The sequence below is a fragment of the Podarcis erhardii genome, assembly GCF_964252035.2.
Source record: "Podarcis erhardii genome assembly, chromosome: 5".
NCBI lineage: Eukaryota > Metazoa > Chordata > Lepidosauria > Squamata > Lacertidae > Podarcis > Podarcis erhardii.
This window is the reverse complement of record NC_138509.1, coordinates 61,608,205-61,627,439: the sequence shown is the minus strand read 5'-3', so window position 1 is coordinate 61,627,439 and position 19,235 is coordinate 61,608,205. Positions and strand designations below refer to the sequence as shown.

General features: G+C 43.2%; 1 protein-coding gene and 1 long non-coding RNA gene across 2 annotated transcripts; one reads left to right on the top strand and one right to left on the bottom strand.

Moving 5' to 3' along the window:
* Nucleotides 1–4,242: 4,242 nt before the first annotated feature.
* On the top strand, nt 4,243–19,129 carry AIRE (autoimmune regulator; the record flags this gene model as incomplete). Its single annotated transcript, XM_081864607.1, is given in 14 exon segments — nt 4,243–4,268; nt 4,270–4,438; nt 5,274–5,448; nt 5,940–6,095; nt 6,921–6,995; nt 7,357–7,469; nt 9,136–9,213; nt 12,551–12,666; nt 13,514–13,610; nt 14,178–14,333; nt 14,742–14,863; nt 16,228–16,327; nt 17,715–17,783; nt 18,193–19,129. Coding segments are annotated over 14 exon segments (1,530 nt in total). The 3' UTR covers nt 18,271–19,129.
* Nucleotides 5,322–7,348, bottom strand: LOC309343306. Its single transcript, XR_014157237.1, has 3 exons — nt 7,053–7,348; nt 6,063–6,205; nt 5,322–5,455 (listed from the first exon to the last, which is right to left on the bottom strand). It is a non-coding gene; the product is annotated as an uncharacterized lncRNA (long non-coding RNA).
* Nucleotides 19,130–19,235: the final 106 nt, after the last annotated feature.

Below are 19,235 nucleotides of genomic sequence, written 5' to 3'. Positions count from 1 at the left end.
TGTGATTGTCGCATTACTGCTGAATTAATCCTACTTTTTTATTTTATTTTAAAAAGTACCAATAATCAGGCCCAGTGCTAAAGGTTTCTGGAATTTGTTGATGGCAGGCCGGCCAAAAGATTGTGTTGATTTTCTTGATAGACCGGTCATGTTCAAAAGAAGCAGCAAAAGAGAAAGTGTTGTTTTTGCTTCTGAAAATTTTGACATTTTGTGTTCTTTGATGACATAAAATGTCAGATGCTTCTGCATGTATAGGAGTGACTGATTACCAAGACTGCATTTCTAAACAAACTAGTAAGCCTCTTGCTCTGCCTGAGGGTTTTTCAGCAAATCTGTCCACTGTTGAGGCTTCTCTTCCAACTTTCATACTCGAATGACTTGATTTATTTACAGTATATACCCTACTATTTTCCAACAAGAGCTTCTCCTAGAAGGAGAGCAATTAAATTATTCTCAAGCACATTCATGCAACACTTTCACCTGCGTCTTGTAGGCCTCAGTGGGCAGATGATAGCTGCAGCTTCTGCTTTCAGAACTCTCAGTGGAGGTGCTGGGGGACCAGAACTATAAGAAGTCCTCTCCCCAGCCCTCTTGTTGCTGTTGCTGCCTCACTCGGCTTAAGATGTGCACAGGGGAATAGCCCCACTGCCTTGAAAGTGTTGCCAAGCACCAGGCCTAGGTAACACAAGGTGTTAATGTCCTTGATCCTTGACAGCAATAACGTTCTTTAACAACCATTTGGAAATCTACTCTGCTGCAAAATGTGGTGCCTTGCTTCTTGCAGCAGGAGATATCTTGTACCAAAGTCACAGTATGCTTGTGGCTATCCGTCGTCTTCCAGGTATAGCATGCTTCTGTTACCCAATAAAGTTTTAAAAAATTGAATCCTACATGGCTTGAGAAAAGCTCGCAATGATCTGCCCAGAGACTTACAATTGGCTGTCTATATCATCTTGATGGTGTAATCTGCGCACCATGGGAGTGGGGTTTTTTGGGGGGGAACTAGTGCCTAGAAAAAGGTTGTTGTATGCCCAAAACTTTTCAACAATAATTACAATTTTAGCTAGGAACCTTCTGCTGCAAGCATATGAATGACTGTCTTTTGATCTCTTAGCTAAAACTGCAGCTGCTCGTGGCTCCCATGGAGAATTCCAAATACTCATTTGGAGCCTTTCTTCACATATAGAAACATCAAGGGTGTGCATAAATACCGAGTCAAACCATTGGTTCTAGGATTTCAGATGGAAGTTTTAACTAGCCTTACCTTGAGATAACGGGGGATTAAACCTGGGAGCTTCTTTGCACAAAGCACAGTCTCCACTGCAAAAACTGCAGATGTGGCTGAATGCCTCACTCTATGGACACTGCTCTGTTCCTTGTCTTCAGAGGCATGTGATGGCATTGGCACCACTTTCTCCACAGGTGGACTATGGAGCCAAACAGCCATGCTGTGGTTTATCCTATCTCACTCACCTTGGCCCCTTGTGATCTCCCCTTCGGAAATGCTGATTGGGGTGGGACTAGGGCACTGAATGCAGCCGTCTAAAGGCACCCTACATTGTATGTTTCCTCTGGAGCTCCAGCCATCCAACAGGTACAGAGGCGGAAATCCGGCATGTCTCTGCTGCTGCCCATTGGCTTCAGACTTTAGAAGAATAGTAGAGGCACTCCCTGTTATCCCTGACTTCATGCTGCACTTCACAGATGCTGTGTGAGATCTGGGGCAAGGCAAGAAGACCTCTTGGGGCAGGGGCATGTTCTGCTGATTAGAAGAAAGAGAAAAATGGGTGGCAGGAAGAGATGGCTCCACCCAACATAGGCTCAGACCCCAAATGACACTTGTGAGTCAGTGGCCCTCCATAGAAATAAGCTTTCCCACCTACTATGTATGATTTTCAACACAGTGGTACCTCGGGTTAAGAACTTAATTCGTTCTGGAGGTCTGTTCTTAACCTGAAACTGTTCTTAACCTGAAGCATCACTTTAGCTAGTGGGGCCTCCTGCTGCTGCTGCTGCGCCACTGCTGCACGATTTCTGTTCTCATCCTGAAGCAAAGTTCTTAACCCGAGGTAATATTTCTGGGTTAGCAGAGTCTGTAACCTGAAGTGTATGTAACCCAAGGTACCACTATAGTAAAGAGCAGGGGTCAGCAAACTTTTTCAGCAGGGGGATGGTGCATTGTCCCTCAGACCTTGGGGTGGGCTGGACTATATTTGGGGGGGGGGGGATGAACAAGTTCCTATGCCCCATAAATAACCCAGAAATGCATTTTAAATAAAAGCACACATTCTACTCATGTAAAAACACACTAAGTCCTGGACCATGCGCGGGCCAGATTTAGAAGGCGATTGGGCCAGATCCAGCCCCTGGGCCTTAGTTTGCCTACCCATGGTAAAGAGAATAGGGGCAGACATAGAATTAGTTGGTTCTGGCTTCATCTCCACTTGGTCTCTCAGCTTTTTGCTCTGCCAGTTCCATGGGCCATGGAGGAGAAAAGGTGGTTAAATGAGTATGACGTTCTTAAAGGGGGAGGGTTTAAATTTGCCCCCCCCAAAGTGACCACAGAGTAATTGGAGTTGTGTACCCCTATTTTAGGTGACTATAAATAAGCCTTGTCCTTTTTTTAGCTTCATCCAGTAGGAAGAGTTCCATGCAGTTAAGAGATAATAGCTAGGTATCAAAGTTTATAAATCCTGCCACTGACAGCAATGTTTTAAGGTGCTTTTGAAGCCAGTGGTATGCTTGGGAGTTTGCATGAGTTTTCATCTCTGAACTTGTTCTCCCAGATTTAGCATGTAAAAAGTAAACCCACCCACTGCTTGTAATTAACTGCTGCCAGCCATCCTGAATTACACTGGAGAACAATTAAGAGAAGTGTTTGGTTTCTAAAATAATTCTGGGAAGTCCATTGAAGTTTGGAAGGGTGGGGCAAACCACAGATCTTACTAGGAGCATCATAACCAGCAATCCTTAGCTACTTGCAGAAACGATTTGGAGAAGCAACTCTTATTTGTGGACCTAAGGATTTCTTCCCTATCAATCTGCAATAAAGGATCCCTTGATTTGACTTAAAGATGGAAAATATTACGGGCTGCCAGCCAGTCAACAATGTACTTGTTTGCCTAGTAGAGCCATGTTCCACCAGAAAACTGATATCAGGCTCTCAATGGACCATATAATCTGGGTTTTCCCAAATTTCTGCAAATCAAGATCCACCCACAATAATGCCAATCATGATCCAGTGGATTTAACGCTGGTTGCACCCATGACACTGACCTGCTAGATTATATTAGGGCTGCATCCCTGATCACCCCAGATTCTCCCTTGCTCTAGGCCCACCCAAGGGGTTCTTTAATTTGGAATTTGGAAATTGACAAATGTAACGATATCTTCTGACAACATGAATCTAGGGTTTATTTCTCAGGGTGGTTATGTAATGGATTGTTGTCACCTCTGAATACATTGTATTTTTTTTTTTAAAAAACGACAACACTAACATAGCCCCAACACCGAGCCTATAGAGCCCAATCCATGTCTTAATTGTTTTGAAAAGTACCTCCCATAATCCTTCAATTTTCCAGTCCTGTAAGTGTGTGCAGATGGTGTAGGGTGGAGTGAAAACCTCTCAAGCATTTTCAGAAAACGAAGCAAGCCAAATAGACTTAATTGGAGATAGCTTCAGCTTCCCAGATCTATCAGAGGGTCATCACTGTGATTCTATTGGTTCACCAACAGGGTTCTTTGGTGGTGGTTGTTTTTCATTACACCCCCACTCCATGCTCCACAGACTGAGCATATAAAAAGCACAGGGAATTATAGAAAACAGGTTCATGTGAAATACAGATACCAAATAACATCTCCTTTTGACAGGTGAGGCCAATAAGACCACCTTCCTCCTTTGTTTAGCAAAGACAGAGCAAGCAAAACAAATCTAATCTGGATGTTCAGCAGTCATTGAAGAAGTGAAAGACAATGAGTAATAGAAAAGGAGTGATATAAATATGAGTTTCTTTTTACAAGCTATACTTGCAAATCTGAATTTCCACAGGCAGGTGGTCTTGAGAGTGAGGTTTCTAAAATAAGCCAGGATCTGACTGCTTACCCTACCCTGTACGATCACTTCTACCCAAGATGCATGTTCCTTCACAGCGTCTGCCATGACCCAAGCAAGTGTACATTAGAATTAATGTATCTTTTAGTAAGGGTTTACAGCTGCACCATGACCAGAAATGGGCATGGAAGATGCATGCTTCTAACAATCCTGTAAATGTTACCCTGTCTCAGGATGTTCGGTTCTGATAACAAACCTTTAGGAGAAGGAGACCTGCGGAAATTACTTAAACTTTATCGCACAGAGATCTCCATGGCAGTCGACGATGTCTTCCCATTGCTCCACGGACTGGCAGATCATGACATTGTCACGGAAAAGATGTTCAAGGTGAGAGAAATAAGAACAATGATGAGATGATATATACTTCAAGTTTCCCTACTAACTACTAAAACAATCTCTTTTGTGGCATGCATATAATTTGTATAGAGGATAAGTTATATATACCTGCCCTTTTTTTGTTTGTGTACTGCTGGACTATGACTCATTCCTGGCCTTCATTTCTTTTATTTTTCTCTAAAATTTTAATCTGGTAGTTTTATTTTATATTTCGTTTTCTCTGGACCCAGTTAGGGAGGTCAGGTAGAAAGAGAGAGGTTTTTATTTTCGGTTGATGCTGCTTGTATCATAGCACCGATTTGTAGTCATGAATCCCAGTGTACATCGTATATTATTTTATACACCAAAGATCATGGGTGTTGTATGAAAACCCTTGCAAATGGCACAAAATCCTAAGGGCTGTGAACAATCAGAGCAGACCAAATAAAAATTAATGAACATTACTAATTTAGTTTTATTAATGTCAATGGGTCTACTCTAAGTAGCACTAGCATTGGCTACAATATTAAGACTTGGGAAGCACTATTGTTTCGTAGACCTTCAAAGTGAGCAGTTCATGAGATCAGCAGTTCTGGAGTGCTTGTGTGATGGCCCATGTTTAATTCATTGGTTTCCCCTTTTTTCAGCATTATTGGCACTTCACAGTTGTTGATCTTCAGTCTATAATATGTCCCCGGGACTTTACCTGCAGTGCCAGAATTTGAGACTCTTGCTGTAACTTCAGAAGACAGATTTGACTGCAGTGTACTTAAGCAATTTAGGGGAGCAGTTAAATCTACCAGTATTTGGAAAGTAGACTAGCCTTGCTTTTTCTTTCTCCCTGAAGGATACTCTCCATCTGAAGGAGAAGGATGGCTGCCACAAGGCCTTCCATGCCATGTTAACGTGGCTGTTGAGCCAGGACTCCTCTTCCATCCGGGACTTCTGGAGGGTTCTCTTCAAGGATTATAACCTGGAGAGATATTCCAAGCTCCAGTCCATTCGAAGCAGCTTTCCTAAAGGTATTTGCTGAAGTCATCATAGCCATGAAGAAATGGAAGATGAGTGAAATATAAGTGGAAATAGATTTAGAAACGCCTCTCTCATGTTTAAAAGCTGGGAATCGTTTATTTATTCACCTTTCTTGTTTAGCTTGTTTATTTTACTGCATAATATAATGTGTTTTCCTGCTCCAGGGACAATTTCCCCCACCCTGAAACACAATTTCTATAATCAGGCGAGAATCCCACAAAACAGACTTATGGATGGGTGTTTATTGTGGATCCATGCTCCTTATGCATACACATTTATTTGCAGTGTCCACATATCTTTGGCATCAAAATGCCAGCCTATATTTCCCACTGCATCATACCTTGTTTAATCTGTATTTACCGTTTATGGGGAAAATATAAGAATAAGAAAAGCTTGTTGCTAGCAACCCATTGTTGCCTCATTTACAATATTAAGCCCTGTCTAGACATGCCTCCAGTCTCAGAATTTGCTTTCTTTTCAGACCTGGATCTCAGTAGGTATTGCAGCAGGGCAAGGAAGCTCGCAGCCAGTCCTAAGGTATTGACTCCGCACAAATCCCAAGGGAAGAGGAAAGCGACAGATGAAAAAGATGCTTTGCACCCACCTCAACTTTCAGCAAAAGGCGACCCACACCTTGGTATAGAACTATTTGCTGGGGTTTTGCTGTGCGTTTTGTGGATGCAAAAGTTGATATTAAACATGCCAAAGAGGATTAGGAATGGATTTCCTCCAGGAAGAAATAAGGACCTGGAATGAGAATTTTCAGTTTCAAGAACATCAGCACAAGCCATTCTCTTTTTTGGTAGTATTTCACTACCTTGACTTGTTTTATTGAAGATACCAGTTTTCAGGCGAGCTTTGCAAAGCAGTTTCCATGCAATGCTAACGAACTGAGCATCAGTTTAAAAATATATTTTTTAAAAAACAGCCAAGGCAAGAACTTTCTGAAAACTAGATCTCCTCCTTCTCAGAGCTACAGCTCTCCTTCTCCTCATTCAGGGTGGTGGTGGTTAGGGAGGGAGAGGCCACCTCGGCTGCAATACTAGGAGCTAGGTCATGGGTAGGCAAACTAAGGCCCGGGGGCCAGATCTGGCCCAATCGCCTTCTAAATCCGGCCTGCAGACGGTTCAGGAATCAGCGTGTTTTTACATGAGTAGAATGTGTCCTTTTATTTAAAATGCATCTCTGGGTTATTTGTGGGGCCTGCCTGCTGTTTTTACATGAGTAGAATGTGTGCTTTTATTTAAAATGCACCTCTGGGTTATTTGTGGGGCATAGGAATTCGTTCATTCCCCTCCCCCCAAAAAATATAGTCTGGCCCCCCACAAGGTCTGAGGAACAGTGGACCAGCCCCCTGCTGAAAAAGTTTGCTGACCCCTGTCCTAAACACATACTTGCTGTTAATTCGGGGGGGCGGGGAGCCTTGTTACAGTATTGTAATGCGTGTCCTATAAATCAACAGGATCCCTTCCAAAGGCAAAATCTGTGAAGAAGTCAGAAAATGTTGAGACCCAGCATTATCCCCTTTTGCATGGTGGTATGTGCAGCACTTTGCCGTTCTTTGTATCTATCCAGCACTGACCTAACACGGTACCTTCACTTATTTCACTCAGAAGTGACCAAACTTTGTTTCTTCTTACTTAGATTCTAGATCAGCGATGAGGATCCTGTGGCCCTCCATATTTTGTTGGACTACATCTCCCATTATTGTGGCCTACTGGCTACACTGGCTGGGGCTGATGGGAGCTGGAGTCCCAACAATATCAGGAGAGACAAAGGTTCGCCACCCTGTTCTACATCAAAACGAGGGCAATTAAGCTGATATAAAAATTTAGACTGTATAAATTCTGTGTCCCTGCTTTGATGAGATAAATCCAGTGTGATCTTCCATTTTCCAGGTGACGCTAAGAAATGCATCAAAACTGGTGGTGAGTTTTATTCAGCAGACAAACTGGAAGAGAGGAACAAAGCTCAGGATCTGAAGCCCAGCGGGAAAGCTAAAGAATCCCAGGTCCGTAAATACATATGCCACACAATATACTTCTAATCCTTTCACATTTTCTCTGCCTTTTTGCTTTGAAGTTACTAGCAAGCTTTGGGGGCCACAGAGTCCTTCAGACCACAGTGCCAGGTGAATGGATCATGGCATTGGTTTTGCCAAGGGCAGACACTGCCGGTTTTTGTTTATGCAGCACCTGCAGTCAGGTGCTTCACAATTACTTCTGTGTGCAATTACCAACCTCTCTATTAAGGGGCAAACCCGGCAGCTTCGGCTCATGGCAAGCGAATCACATGACCCAGCCACCCACCTCACTCTGGGAATTTACTGGTAGAACAGAACAAGCAGTTGCGTAAGTGAAGCCTTAGTCTAATACTGCACCCGAGAGTCAGACAGAAACAAGGAGGGCTGGGCTCCTGCACTTTTAATAGCTGCTTAGATGAGGGAATTGCAACAAGAGTAGTAGGTTAAATGGTAGCTACAACGGCTGAAATTCCTTCTTCTGCACAACTACTGAAGATGCAGGAGTCCTATTCAGCTGAACACTCCAACCAACACCCTTCCTTCAGGTGTGGCTTGTGCCTCTTTGCATCACAACTCAGCTTGACTCTTTTACCTGTGGGGAAGCTTGTGTGAGTTTTCTGCACATTCCAGTCAAAGTTCAAAGGCTACGGAGGAGAAATTTATAACTGATCCAGTGTTGTTAGGTTCTGGATCAGCTGTGTTTTAATGTATGTCTGTTGCAAAGCCTTTATGGCGCTCTTTTATTGTTTTTATAAGAATAAGAATACGGGCTCAGAGCGGCTTACAAGCAATAATAAAAACAAGTTGAATGAATACAACTTAAAAACAAAATTAAAATACAACATTAAAATAATGAAACATTAAAATATTAAAATGTAGCCTCATCGCAGGAGGAGAAGGAAAAGAAAAAAGAAAGAGAGGGAGGGAATCAAATTGGCTCCAAGCCAAAGGCCAGGCGGAACAACTCTGTCTTACTGTCTGTCTGCGGAAAGAAATCAGATCCTGCAGGGCCCTGGTCTCATGAGGCAGAGCGTTCCACCAGGCCGGAGCCAGAGTTGAAAAGGCCCTGGCTCTGGTTGAAGCTAATCTAACTTCCTTAGGGCCCGGGACCACTAGGGTCTTGCTATTTATGGACCTTGAGGCTCTCTGTGGGGCATACCGGGAGAGAATTTTATGTGCACTGCTTAGAGATTTTTTAAAATATTAAGTTGTTTAGAGAAGCTTTTAAATAATAAATGAACTTGTGCATTATCATCACAGCTGCTGCAAAAGGCAGCATCTGATAGAACAACATTAATTAATAACTTTACTACAAGACCCATGGATGACCCATACCTGTCAGTTTTCTTAGGGAGACAGAAGAACATCTCCAGTGGCATTGGGGAGGAGCTGAAGAGGAGCATCATTTTAGCTTTTCAAAGTACAAACACACTGAAGCACCAACACTTAGCATTGTGACCCTCATGTAGTGCAGCCTTTTCCAACCTGGTGCCTCCTTAAAGATGTTTCTGACTACAATTTCCATCAGCCCATGCTGCATCTAGAGTGCACCAGGTTAGGGGAGGCAGGTCTGGGACAGTCCTACTTGGAATAACTGCTATGATCAGTGGGGTGGACTTACTCCTTGGTCCATAATTCTTCTCTTGATTTTCAGAATGGAGATCAAAAAGCAAACTTGCAGAATAGTTGCCCTACCATCCCTTTCCACACTGTGGATCCAGCCCCCCAGCAGGTAACAAAAAGAATGTCATTTTCCTTTCCCTGTGCTAAAGGTATGTCAGCTTCCCTCTGCCAGTGCTCTTCATATATGGCTATGTTTTTCATGGAGGAGGTTTCTCCTGTTCTTCATATATTTCCACCTCTTTGTATAGTGGGATTTCTTGCTGGTTTGTTTTTTTTAGTAACATGGAAAACTGTTCACACAACGTTGTTTTATTTTGTTATTCATCATATTTGTATTCTACCCTTCCTGGAAAGGAATTCAGGTGGTTTATGTAGGATTATTTATCCTACTTTATCTTCACCAAAACCCTGTGAGGTAGGTTGGGCAGAGAGATAAAAGGTGACTTTTCCTAAAGTCTCCCAGTTAGCTTTGTGGCCGAGTGGGGATTTGAACTCGGGTCTACCCAGTCCAGTTCAAGTGTGCTATCCACTCAAACACTTTTTTAGCGTGCAAATAGAAGCAAGTGGAGTTTCCACCCTTATGGGATTTAGAACTCATGGGCTGGGTGTGGCGTGGGTACGGAGCCCCCGGTCGTCTCACAGACTATTGACCCATACACCACTAATCCACTGCCACCAACCAAGTCCTCTCTGGTAAAATCACTTAGTCTCAGTCAGGTTCTCAAGGTAACAAAGAAGAGTGTAGTTTACTGTAGACACAAACAAACTTTAACTGCATTCCAAACATTGTTACTCTTTACGTTCTTAGTCTTATTTTATCCTGTCTCTATCTCTTCTACCTCCCCTCACACAAGAACCCACTGCACTGTCTCTCTATTTCCAACTGCTTTTCCAACTGCCTTTCCCAACCAACCAGCCAACCCACTAAAACCAACCAACTACCCACCATCAACTAACTCAGACCTCGTGCTAAGCCCTTTTATAAACAGGTAGGCTCTGCCTCCAGCTTTCCTATTGGTCTACATTTTTAACCCTTTCTCGCCCCCTGTACAGACATTTTCTAAACAAACAGGCACACTGGGTATTGTCAGGAAGGGGAGATTAAACATAATCAAATGTGCATGCACACACATATGAAATGGGACAGATTTGTAGGTATTTTTAGCACCTGTGTTTTCAGCATTATGCTAAATTTAAAGAGAGAAAAAAGAAAATGTAGAAGGAGGGTAGTTGGGCAGTTTGTCTGTTCAAACAAGTTGAAGGCAGAAGCAACTTTTAAGGAGAGATGCCTTGTGCTTTTATGCTGCAGGTGTATTTCCCAAGTAGCCACTCCACATATAAGCAGTCAGCACTGCAGCTTTTGGAAAATACATCTGGAAACCTGCAAAGGAGGCAGCCCATGGTAACTCCCCGGTGCATCACCTCATGGGATTACAGACACACTTCCCCATGTGGTTACTGCAGGCAAACATTATGATGATTGTTGTGAGATGCACACAGTGGCACCTGGAAACACATCTGCCAGAGAAAATGTGAAATGGTCTTCACTTTTTTAAATGTAAAAGCCACAGAAATTGGACACTGATTAAGACTGGACGGAGTGAGAGTCACAGACTGTGCAAGTCCCTTGCTGCAGTACAGTCAGGTCACATCCATGCCGTATATTTAAAGCACATTGTTTTCCCCTGGAGAATCCTGGGGAATGTAGTTTAAGGTTACTGGATATTGTAGCTCTGTGAGGGGTAAACTACAGTTCCCAGGATATCTTGGGGGAAGCCTTGTGTTTTAAATGAATGGTGTAGATGTCACCACATTCACAAATCATGCCTAAAACCGAAGCCAGTCTTTTGCCCTGAAAACTAGTGTTTCTTTATAGAGAAGATGTGCTGAGCATCCCAGGTGTCCTAGACAGAGGCACATCTGACACAGGCATGTTGAGTGCTACCCTTTGCCTTGCATTTCTTTCTTTCTTTTTTTATTGATACAGCAAGAAAAAAGAAAAAACACAAATACCAAATTACACACAGGAATAACCATAGCCACATAATTTTCTTAACAAACAATAAAACATATATTGATCTTAACACTAAAGACCCAACCTCCTGTCTATTCCATATTTCAATTTCATATTACTTATTGCCAATACACACTTTTATCATAATTAAACTTTTTCTTGCTATATCTAATTTCTTATATCTACCTTGCAACTATTACTGAAGTTCCCCGAATGCTGCAACAGAATTTAAACTACTATATTTGTTTTTCAAATATTCTTTGAAAACCTCCCATTTTGAAACAAATTCCTGTTTTGATTTATTCTTTATTTTTTCTGATAGACCGTCTAATTCGGCATATTCTGTCAGTTTTTGGATCCAATCTTGTATAGAGGGGATTTCATTACTCTTCCATTTTGCCGCAATCAGAACTCTTGCTGCCACCGTTGCATATAAAAAGATACCCTTCCTCTTTTCCCTTTGCATTTCTGATGCTCTTAAGCAGAAAATGAATCTCCACCAAGCCACATAGTTCATTATGTCTTGAAAGTTTCACCCCACTTGGGAAGTCCCAGGTTTCCTCAGCTTCTTAGACTGGTGCCAGATTCACCCATGGGACAAGGTTTCACCATGAGAATCATTTCTCCTTGGCAGAGCTTAGTGCCGATCCTGCCAGAATGGAATTCCCCAAAGATTTCACAGTTAAAGGCTATTGCACAGCAAGGAACACCTTGCACATCAAAGCCAGTATTGGTCCTCACTTTCCCCTGCTCAGTTGGGTTTTGCTTCTGAAGCCATCTCTCTTAATAAGGGCAGATTAGCAAAACTTGCAGAGGGTCAGTTACAATGTCCATTGCATGCCCTCTGTGCCTCCCACCAAGGCTCTCAAGTTTTGGAAAAGCAGTATTTGAAGAAAGCAGCAAAGCGCAAAGGACAGAACAAGCCCTTTTTCCTACAGGAAGCAGCACTGTACTTTATTACTGTCAAGCATTCCTGCTGCATCAGACTCTGCTGCACAAATGACCAAAGTTCTGGTGCTGTTTTCTTGGGTGTTCTATCTCAAAGCAGAGTTCAATAAAAGAGCCAGAGCAAGGGCAAACCTCCCTTTAATTCTGTCTGCTTCATGTATTTCCAGTGTTTCAATTAAATCACCCATTTCTAGGGATCTTGCCTGCCAGAAAGAGCTCTCTGCTCCAACTCCCTGTTGCCCTGAGACTGCAGAGCTGTAAGGCAGCCTTTCTAAACCTGTGGGTCAGCAGATGTTGTTGAATAACAACCTGTGTAGAGCATTTAATCAATTTTATGCACTTTAAGTGTTGATGATGAAAGTAGCAGAGGCTGGTGATCTGGATAGGTGGCTGTAGGTGTGCTGCTCCCTAGCCATGTAGAGAGAATCCGTCTGAAAATGGAGTCTTTATTCTATTTCAATTCTTCCAAATTTTGCTGGGCCAGAAGAACGATGATGAATGTGCCGTCTGCAGGGATGGTGGGGAGCTGATCTGCTGTGATGGATGCCCCAAGGCCTTTCATCTCACCTGCCTGGTGCCACCACTGACAGAGATTCCCAGGTAATGACAGTTCTGCTGGTATTTCCATAGCCCCTTGGAATCACATCAAGATCTGGGTGCAGAACAGGTTTTATTTTGATTATAAGCCACCTTAAATGCTTGCTTGCTAGAAATCCAGGATATAATGGCTTGAAACAAGTATCTGGGCCATGATCAGACAGTTTTACAGCTGATCTTCCTTGTGCATGTTCGGAGGGCATATTGGCCTAACCCCAACCACAGTTCTCACAGCAGATGAGGATGATTACCGGACTTGCGCAGAGCCTCTTCTCGTCTAGGAATAGGGAGTGGCCGGGGGGGGGAGCACCCATCCTTTTATTAGAGCCAGTGTGGTGTAGTGGTTAAGAGCGGTAGTCTCGTAATCTGGGGAACCAGGTTCGTGTCTCCGCTCCTCCACATGCAGCTGCTGGGTGACCTTGGGCCAGTCACACTTCTCTGAATTCTCTCAGCCCCACTCACCTCATAGAGTGTTTGCTGTGGGGGAGGAAGGGAAAGGAGATTGTTAGCCGCTTTGAGGCTCCTGAAGGGGAGTGAAAGGCGGGATATCAAATCCAAACTTCCTCTTCTTCTTCTTCTTCTTCTTCTTCTTCTTCTTCTTCTTCTTCTTCTTCTTCTTCTATTTCTCAGGTTCTTTCCTGTGTGCAATTTGTTTATGTCTTCCTGCCCTCACTTGCAATAGTGTGTCTGAGACTGGTGGTAGCACTCTGATACGCCATTTCCCATTGGGTAGATGGGGGACTGTTTTTGTTTACATTTGCTTAACTTGTTTCATCCATTTCTTCCTCTCTTTCTCTACTTGCTATTCACGATCATGCTCCTGTCTTTTTCCCCTCGGGACACTGAGCAGCGGGACATGGAGGTGCGATTCCTGCTCCTCCGGGCAATCGAAACAATACAGGTGCAATGGAGAAGATAACAGCAGGAATGCACTTTCTCAAACACAGGTATAATTATGACCCTTGATTTCTCTGTCTCTCTTCCTGATCCTCTTTGCCTTGCGGGAAAATGTCCTACATGAAGCAACTCCAAGAAACTGCTCTTTTGCTCTTGTCTCCTTCAACAGCTGTTTATTGTCTTTTTGTGCTCATTTATTACAGTCCACTTTTCCTTTGTGAGAAAAGGGAGAATAAATGGCCCGGACCTTTGGAGTACAAAAATCTTTAATATGAACAAAATTGCAGTCTCTGAAGGTGTTTTAAGACCTTCACATGACCACCACCCTAAAACCCTGCTGAAAAATAAATTGTATCCTGCAGTGACCCCTTGTGGCTGTTTTCCATTACTGCTGAGTGACATTTCTCTCTTTAATTTTTTTTTAACTAATTCGTTTGCAGGACAATGTATCATATTTATTATTGCAATAGAAGTAAAATGGTAAAAATGAAGTTCAGTGTGTTCACTATTACACTTAGTCACTTTTTTTTAATACAAAAGGCAAACTCAAATCTTCTTATGCAAGTAATCTGATATATTCTGTCAATATAAGATATTTATTTTGCATACCTGCTTAGGGAGCTGTATATGTCCAGAGGACAACAGAAGATGGAAGGAGGGTTCTCATCAAGGAACCTGTGTGTGCCTCCCTCAGGCAGCCTTTGCCCTCTGTGACCCCAGTGTCTGGAGTGGCACCGCCAGCAGTTCAGAATGTGGGAACAGAGAAACAGCTGGTCAGTATCTCACCTCCTGTGGAACTTTCCACCATTCACTGGGCTTAGCCATTTCAAATGCTTTAAATAAAAACAGTGGGCTGAAAAACATTTTGTTGCCTTATTTCTCCTACCCCACCCTACACTTAGTCTTGGCGGTCTATTAGGTCTCAAATTAAGTATATGCTTGATCCTAACATTGCTGTGATGAAACTATACTCTGCCTAGTTCATTTTTCTGAATTCTTCTGCGGCCCTGAAAAATCTTACAATGGCCCCAATGGAAGTGGTAAGTTAGAAATCAAAGCAATTGCAGTGGACCAGACAAGCATAAGACTTGTAGTTGCGCATGGTAGCTCTGAAGGAGAAAAAGAGGGCCATGTCTTGCTAGAAACTTAAGTCCAAATTCTTTCTTTTTTTCCCTTTACAGAAGCTGACCATTGGGGAGAAGTGTGGAGTATGCAGGAAAGAAGGAGACCTGATCTACTGCAATAAGTGTTTCCGGGCTTTCCACTGGCCCTGCCATTTTCCTGCCCATGCAGATCAAATCAGGTGACATTTACATCCAAGAATTAAGCCATCCATAGCTCCCCAGACTTTATAGTTCTTGTTTGTGAGAGCGTGTCCAGATGGTGGCTTACTAAGCCTGGTTTAATGTCATAGTAAAGGTAAAGGGACGCCTGACCATTAGGTCCAGTCGTGGCCGACTCTGGGGTTGCGGCACTCATCTCTCTTTATTGGCCGAGGGAGCTGGTATACAGCTTCTGGGTCATGTGGCCAGCATGACTAAGACGCTTCTGGCAAGCCAGAGCAGTGCATGGAAACACCGTTTACCTTCCCGCTGGAAGTATTTATCTACTTGCACTTTGACGTGCTCTCAAACTGCTAGGTTGGCAGGGGTAGGGACTGAGCAACAGGCGCTCACCCCGTCGCGGGGATTCAAACCGCTGACCTTCTGATCGGCAAGCCCTAGGCATTGTGGTTTAACCCACAGCGCCACCTGCATCCCAGTGTCATAGTACCAGATCAGAAATGCAGGACAGGCACCACAAGATGGGAGTTTTGTTTATGTAAGTGCTGCTCTTCTGAATAGTACTGCCCTGTAACAGGATGAACATGGAGAGTGGCCTATTTATTGTTTGAACAGGTGTCAGGTGTGCTAGAATGGTGATTCTTACTAGGGGGTGGGGACACTTTACCTGAAGCCACCACCCTAAGTCCTTCACAGATAGATGTTCTAGTATTTTACTCAAAGCAACATCTTGATCTCAAAGTAGGCAAAATCCAGTGTTTTCTAAACGAATCCAGGCAATTATGCCGTTTATATCCTGGAGTGTCCGGTGTGGACTTCAACTAGCTACTCTCCAACGAAAGGTCCTTATATTACTTTTTAAATAGGCTCTCTCTGCTAGCAAGTCTGATTCATACAACTGGAAGCTGGACCTGGTTGCATAATGAGCTTAATGTTAGCAAAACTGATGTCTCATGGCTCACTCATACAGTTGGGCGGTCAACATCAGTTTTCAATTGTACGAATCAGCCTTGTGTTTTATCAGGCAACCTTGTGTGGCTTCTCCTTCCTGTCCTCTTAGGGCTTTTTCTCACTGCAGAGTAGTTGAGTAGCTAAGCATGTGCCTGGCCTGTACCAATACAGGTGGGGGCTCACATGATTATCTCAACCTCCATACAAAAAGGAATCCATGCGTATGAAAAACTAGGTTTCAGGAAGAAAGGTTCTAGCCTAACTTTCTTCCTTTCTATGTGGGTGTAATGTTTTTGTATGGAAGAGCATTCAACCATGTGAGGCCCCTCTTTGACCTGAAGTAGTTCAGTCCAGCTTTAACCCGTTATCTGTGCTTTCTGAAATATAGGTTTGTGACTTCAAAGGGTAAGATCCTTTGTGTGTTTTGTTCTAGTGGAATCTTAATGTGCAAATCCTGCACTAGCAACCACCTCATGACCATCAGCTTGGATGGAGCTACAAACTCAAATACCCCAACACTACGAGCGGTAAAGGTCTGGATTTTCCGAAATCTTTTCAACTTTATAGTAGCTAGTGAGTTTAATCTTTGCAGCTCCCCTGTGGAGGTCCATTAGGATGAGAGATAACTGGTTGTGTGGAGACTTGAATTTGGGTCATCCCAGTCAAAGTCTGACAATCAGACGTACACTATACGGGTTCTCATTGTTATTGTTAATACCTGTTAATTTTCTATAACATCAGTGTATTAATAATACAGTGGAAGGAAGGAGAAACAGGCAGGAAGGGGGTGTGAATGTGAGCAAATAGTTACATTCAAAAAACTTGGTTACCCTCAATAGATGAGGATACATGAGTTGAATTTGATATTGTTGTGCATCTCATGGTATTTATCCTTTGAATGACGAAGACAGCAATAATATAAAAAGAAAGTTCTTAGGTTTGTCCTTCAGTTGCAAATTGAACATCACTTGCTTTTAACTTTGCAACTGAAATGATTAACGTATGTAAAATCCATCCATCTATCATTTTTAAGAAGTGCTCCACGGATGGAAGAGCCATTTTTAGGGACAACACTGGGAGTCAGTTACCATCAAACCAACCCCCTCCCCTGCAAAAGAAAGCTGCATCTGGGCTTAGTATACCTGAGGTACCTCAGTATACCTCCAGCCCCATCGTTTTGCCCAGACACCGAGGTCCAGCGCCAAGGGCCTTCTTGCAGTTCCCTCACTGCAAGAAGCCAAGTTACTGGGAACCAGGCAGAGGGCCTTTTTGGTAGTGGCACCCGCCCTGTGGAACGCACTCCCCCCAGATGTCAAAGAGAAAAACAACTATCTGACTTTTAGAAGACATCTGAAGGCAAGCTTTTAATGTTTAGCAGACTATTGTATTATTATATTTTGTTGGAAGCTGCCCAGAGTGGCTGGGGAAAAAGGTAAAGGTACCCCTGCCCGTACGGGCCAGTCTTGACAGACTCTAGGGTTGTGTGCTCATCTCACTCTAGAGGCCGGGAGCCAGCGCTGTCTGCAGACACTTCCGGGTCACGTGGCCAGTGTGACGAAGCTGCTCTGGTGAGCCAGCACCAGCGCAGCACACGGAAACGCCGTTTACCTTCCCGCTATAAAGCGGCACCTATTTATCTACTTGCACTTAGGGGTGCTTTTGAACTGCTAGGTGGGCAGGAGCTGGGACCGAAAGACGGGAGCTCACCCCGCCGTGGGGATTCGAACTGCTGACCATGCGATCGGCAAGTCCTAGGCGCTGAGGTTTTACCCACAGCGCCACCTGCGTCCCTAGCATTTATATAATGGAGAATTACTAAGGCTGCAATTCAATAAATGGGTAAATCCCATTGAACAAATTGAGTCTTACCCTATGTCTATGCATAGGATTGCACTGTTGAGATGATATTTTGAATCCTAGGTGGTGGAAGAATCTGCTGGGACTGAACCCCTTCTGAACAAGGATGATCTGGACTCTCTCTTGGGGGAGGTAATGGAAAACAAATCTTCTTGTGCTATAATTTGTCCAGTGCTGAACAGGTCTGTGGATTCTGGAATTGTCCATTGCAATGCTTAGGATAATTCGGAAGATTTTAGGTCCCCCTTGATATTAATTGGTTCTTAATTTCAATATTTTGCACTTTCAAGTTGCAAGTAGTTGTAACTTGAGAGTACTTTCATCACATCCAGTAACACAGCAGAAACTCCTCCGGGCTGCTAGAAAGGATGGCAAATCAGTTATGCCTGATGGACCTGTGCAGACTGTGTACTTCAAAACAGGAGAGCAGCTCTATATTTGTCTACTGCCTGCATTTTGCTCCTATGAATTGCTACTCTTATTTCAGTACTGTTGACCTGGTGAACAAATAGAAATGTCTCTTTTCTCTCTAATCCTACAGAATACCTTTGATGGGATCTTGCACTGGGCATTCCAGAGCGTGCCTCGTCCGCTGTCAGACACTCAAGGATTTTTCTGATAGGACTCTGGATTTGGCACCGTTTTGCTATTGTGTCAAACATGTTCCTATTGTCTCTTGCTGAATCATTGGCACCCAAAACTACTTGCTTTCATGTAGTCTATATTACCGCAATGATATAGTTCTGTTAAATTGATACTTCTCTGCTCATCTCCAGTTGAGAGAATTGATATTTTCAGTCTGTACCTGAGTAGATTATCATAATTACCCTTCAAATAATTGAGTGATGGGGTAGTAATTGAATTGTAGGATATTCTTCTTTCCACAGATTTTTTTGATGTGGGTTTCAAAAGCAAAGTCCCTCTGAACATTCTTCCTGGACAAGTCCCATGCTTCCTTTGTCAATGAGATTACTTTATGCCATTCCTATAGTATGCTACAACCTAAATTTAACCAGAAGCTTTCCCCTATTACTCTGCAAATTAAATTATTAGACACTTTTGAGGTTCTACAGGAGCCATTGCTATGGTTCCAGTTCTCAGGCAGCATGAAGAGGAAACTGTGTAGCAAGGAGACAAAGCCCAGCAGAATTTCCCAGATGCTTTGAAATGTGGGAAATCCAAGCCGCCTAAGGGGACATGATAGAACCAAATGTATTCAAGAGGGCAGGGACTCAAACTGCCATCAGCACCAGCCAGCATGGTCAATTGTAAGGGAATGATGGGGATTGCTGTCCTACAATATCCAGAAGGCCACAGGTTACCAGTCATGTCCTTCAGACTTAAAAGTTTATAATGACTGATGAGTTTACTGATGTAAGTTAATATGTGTTGCTTATGATTATGTGATATTGTAGGTGTTTGTGGACTGCCCTTGAGTGAGTCTACTTGTCCCTTATAGCTTGTCTCTTACAGCTACTAATGGCAGAGCACCTTGTAGCAATTCATGTCATATGCCGAGTTAAAACATTAAAGGTGTTGTGGCTGCTCCTAAATGATAAAATTGTTCTCCTGGAAGCTTTCCCA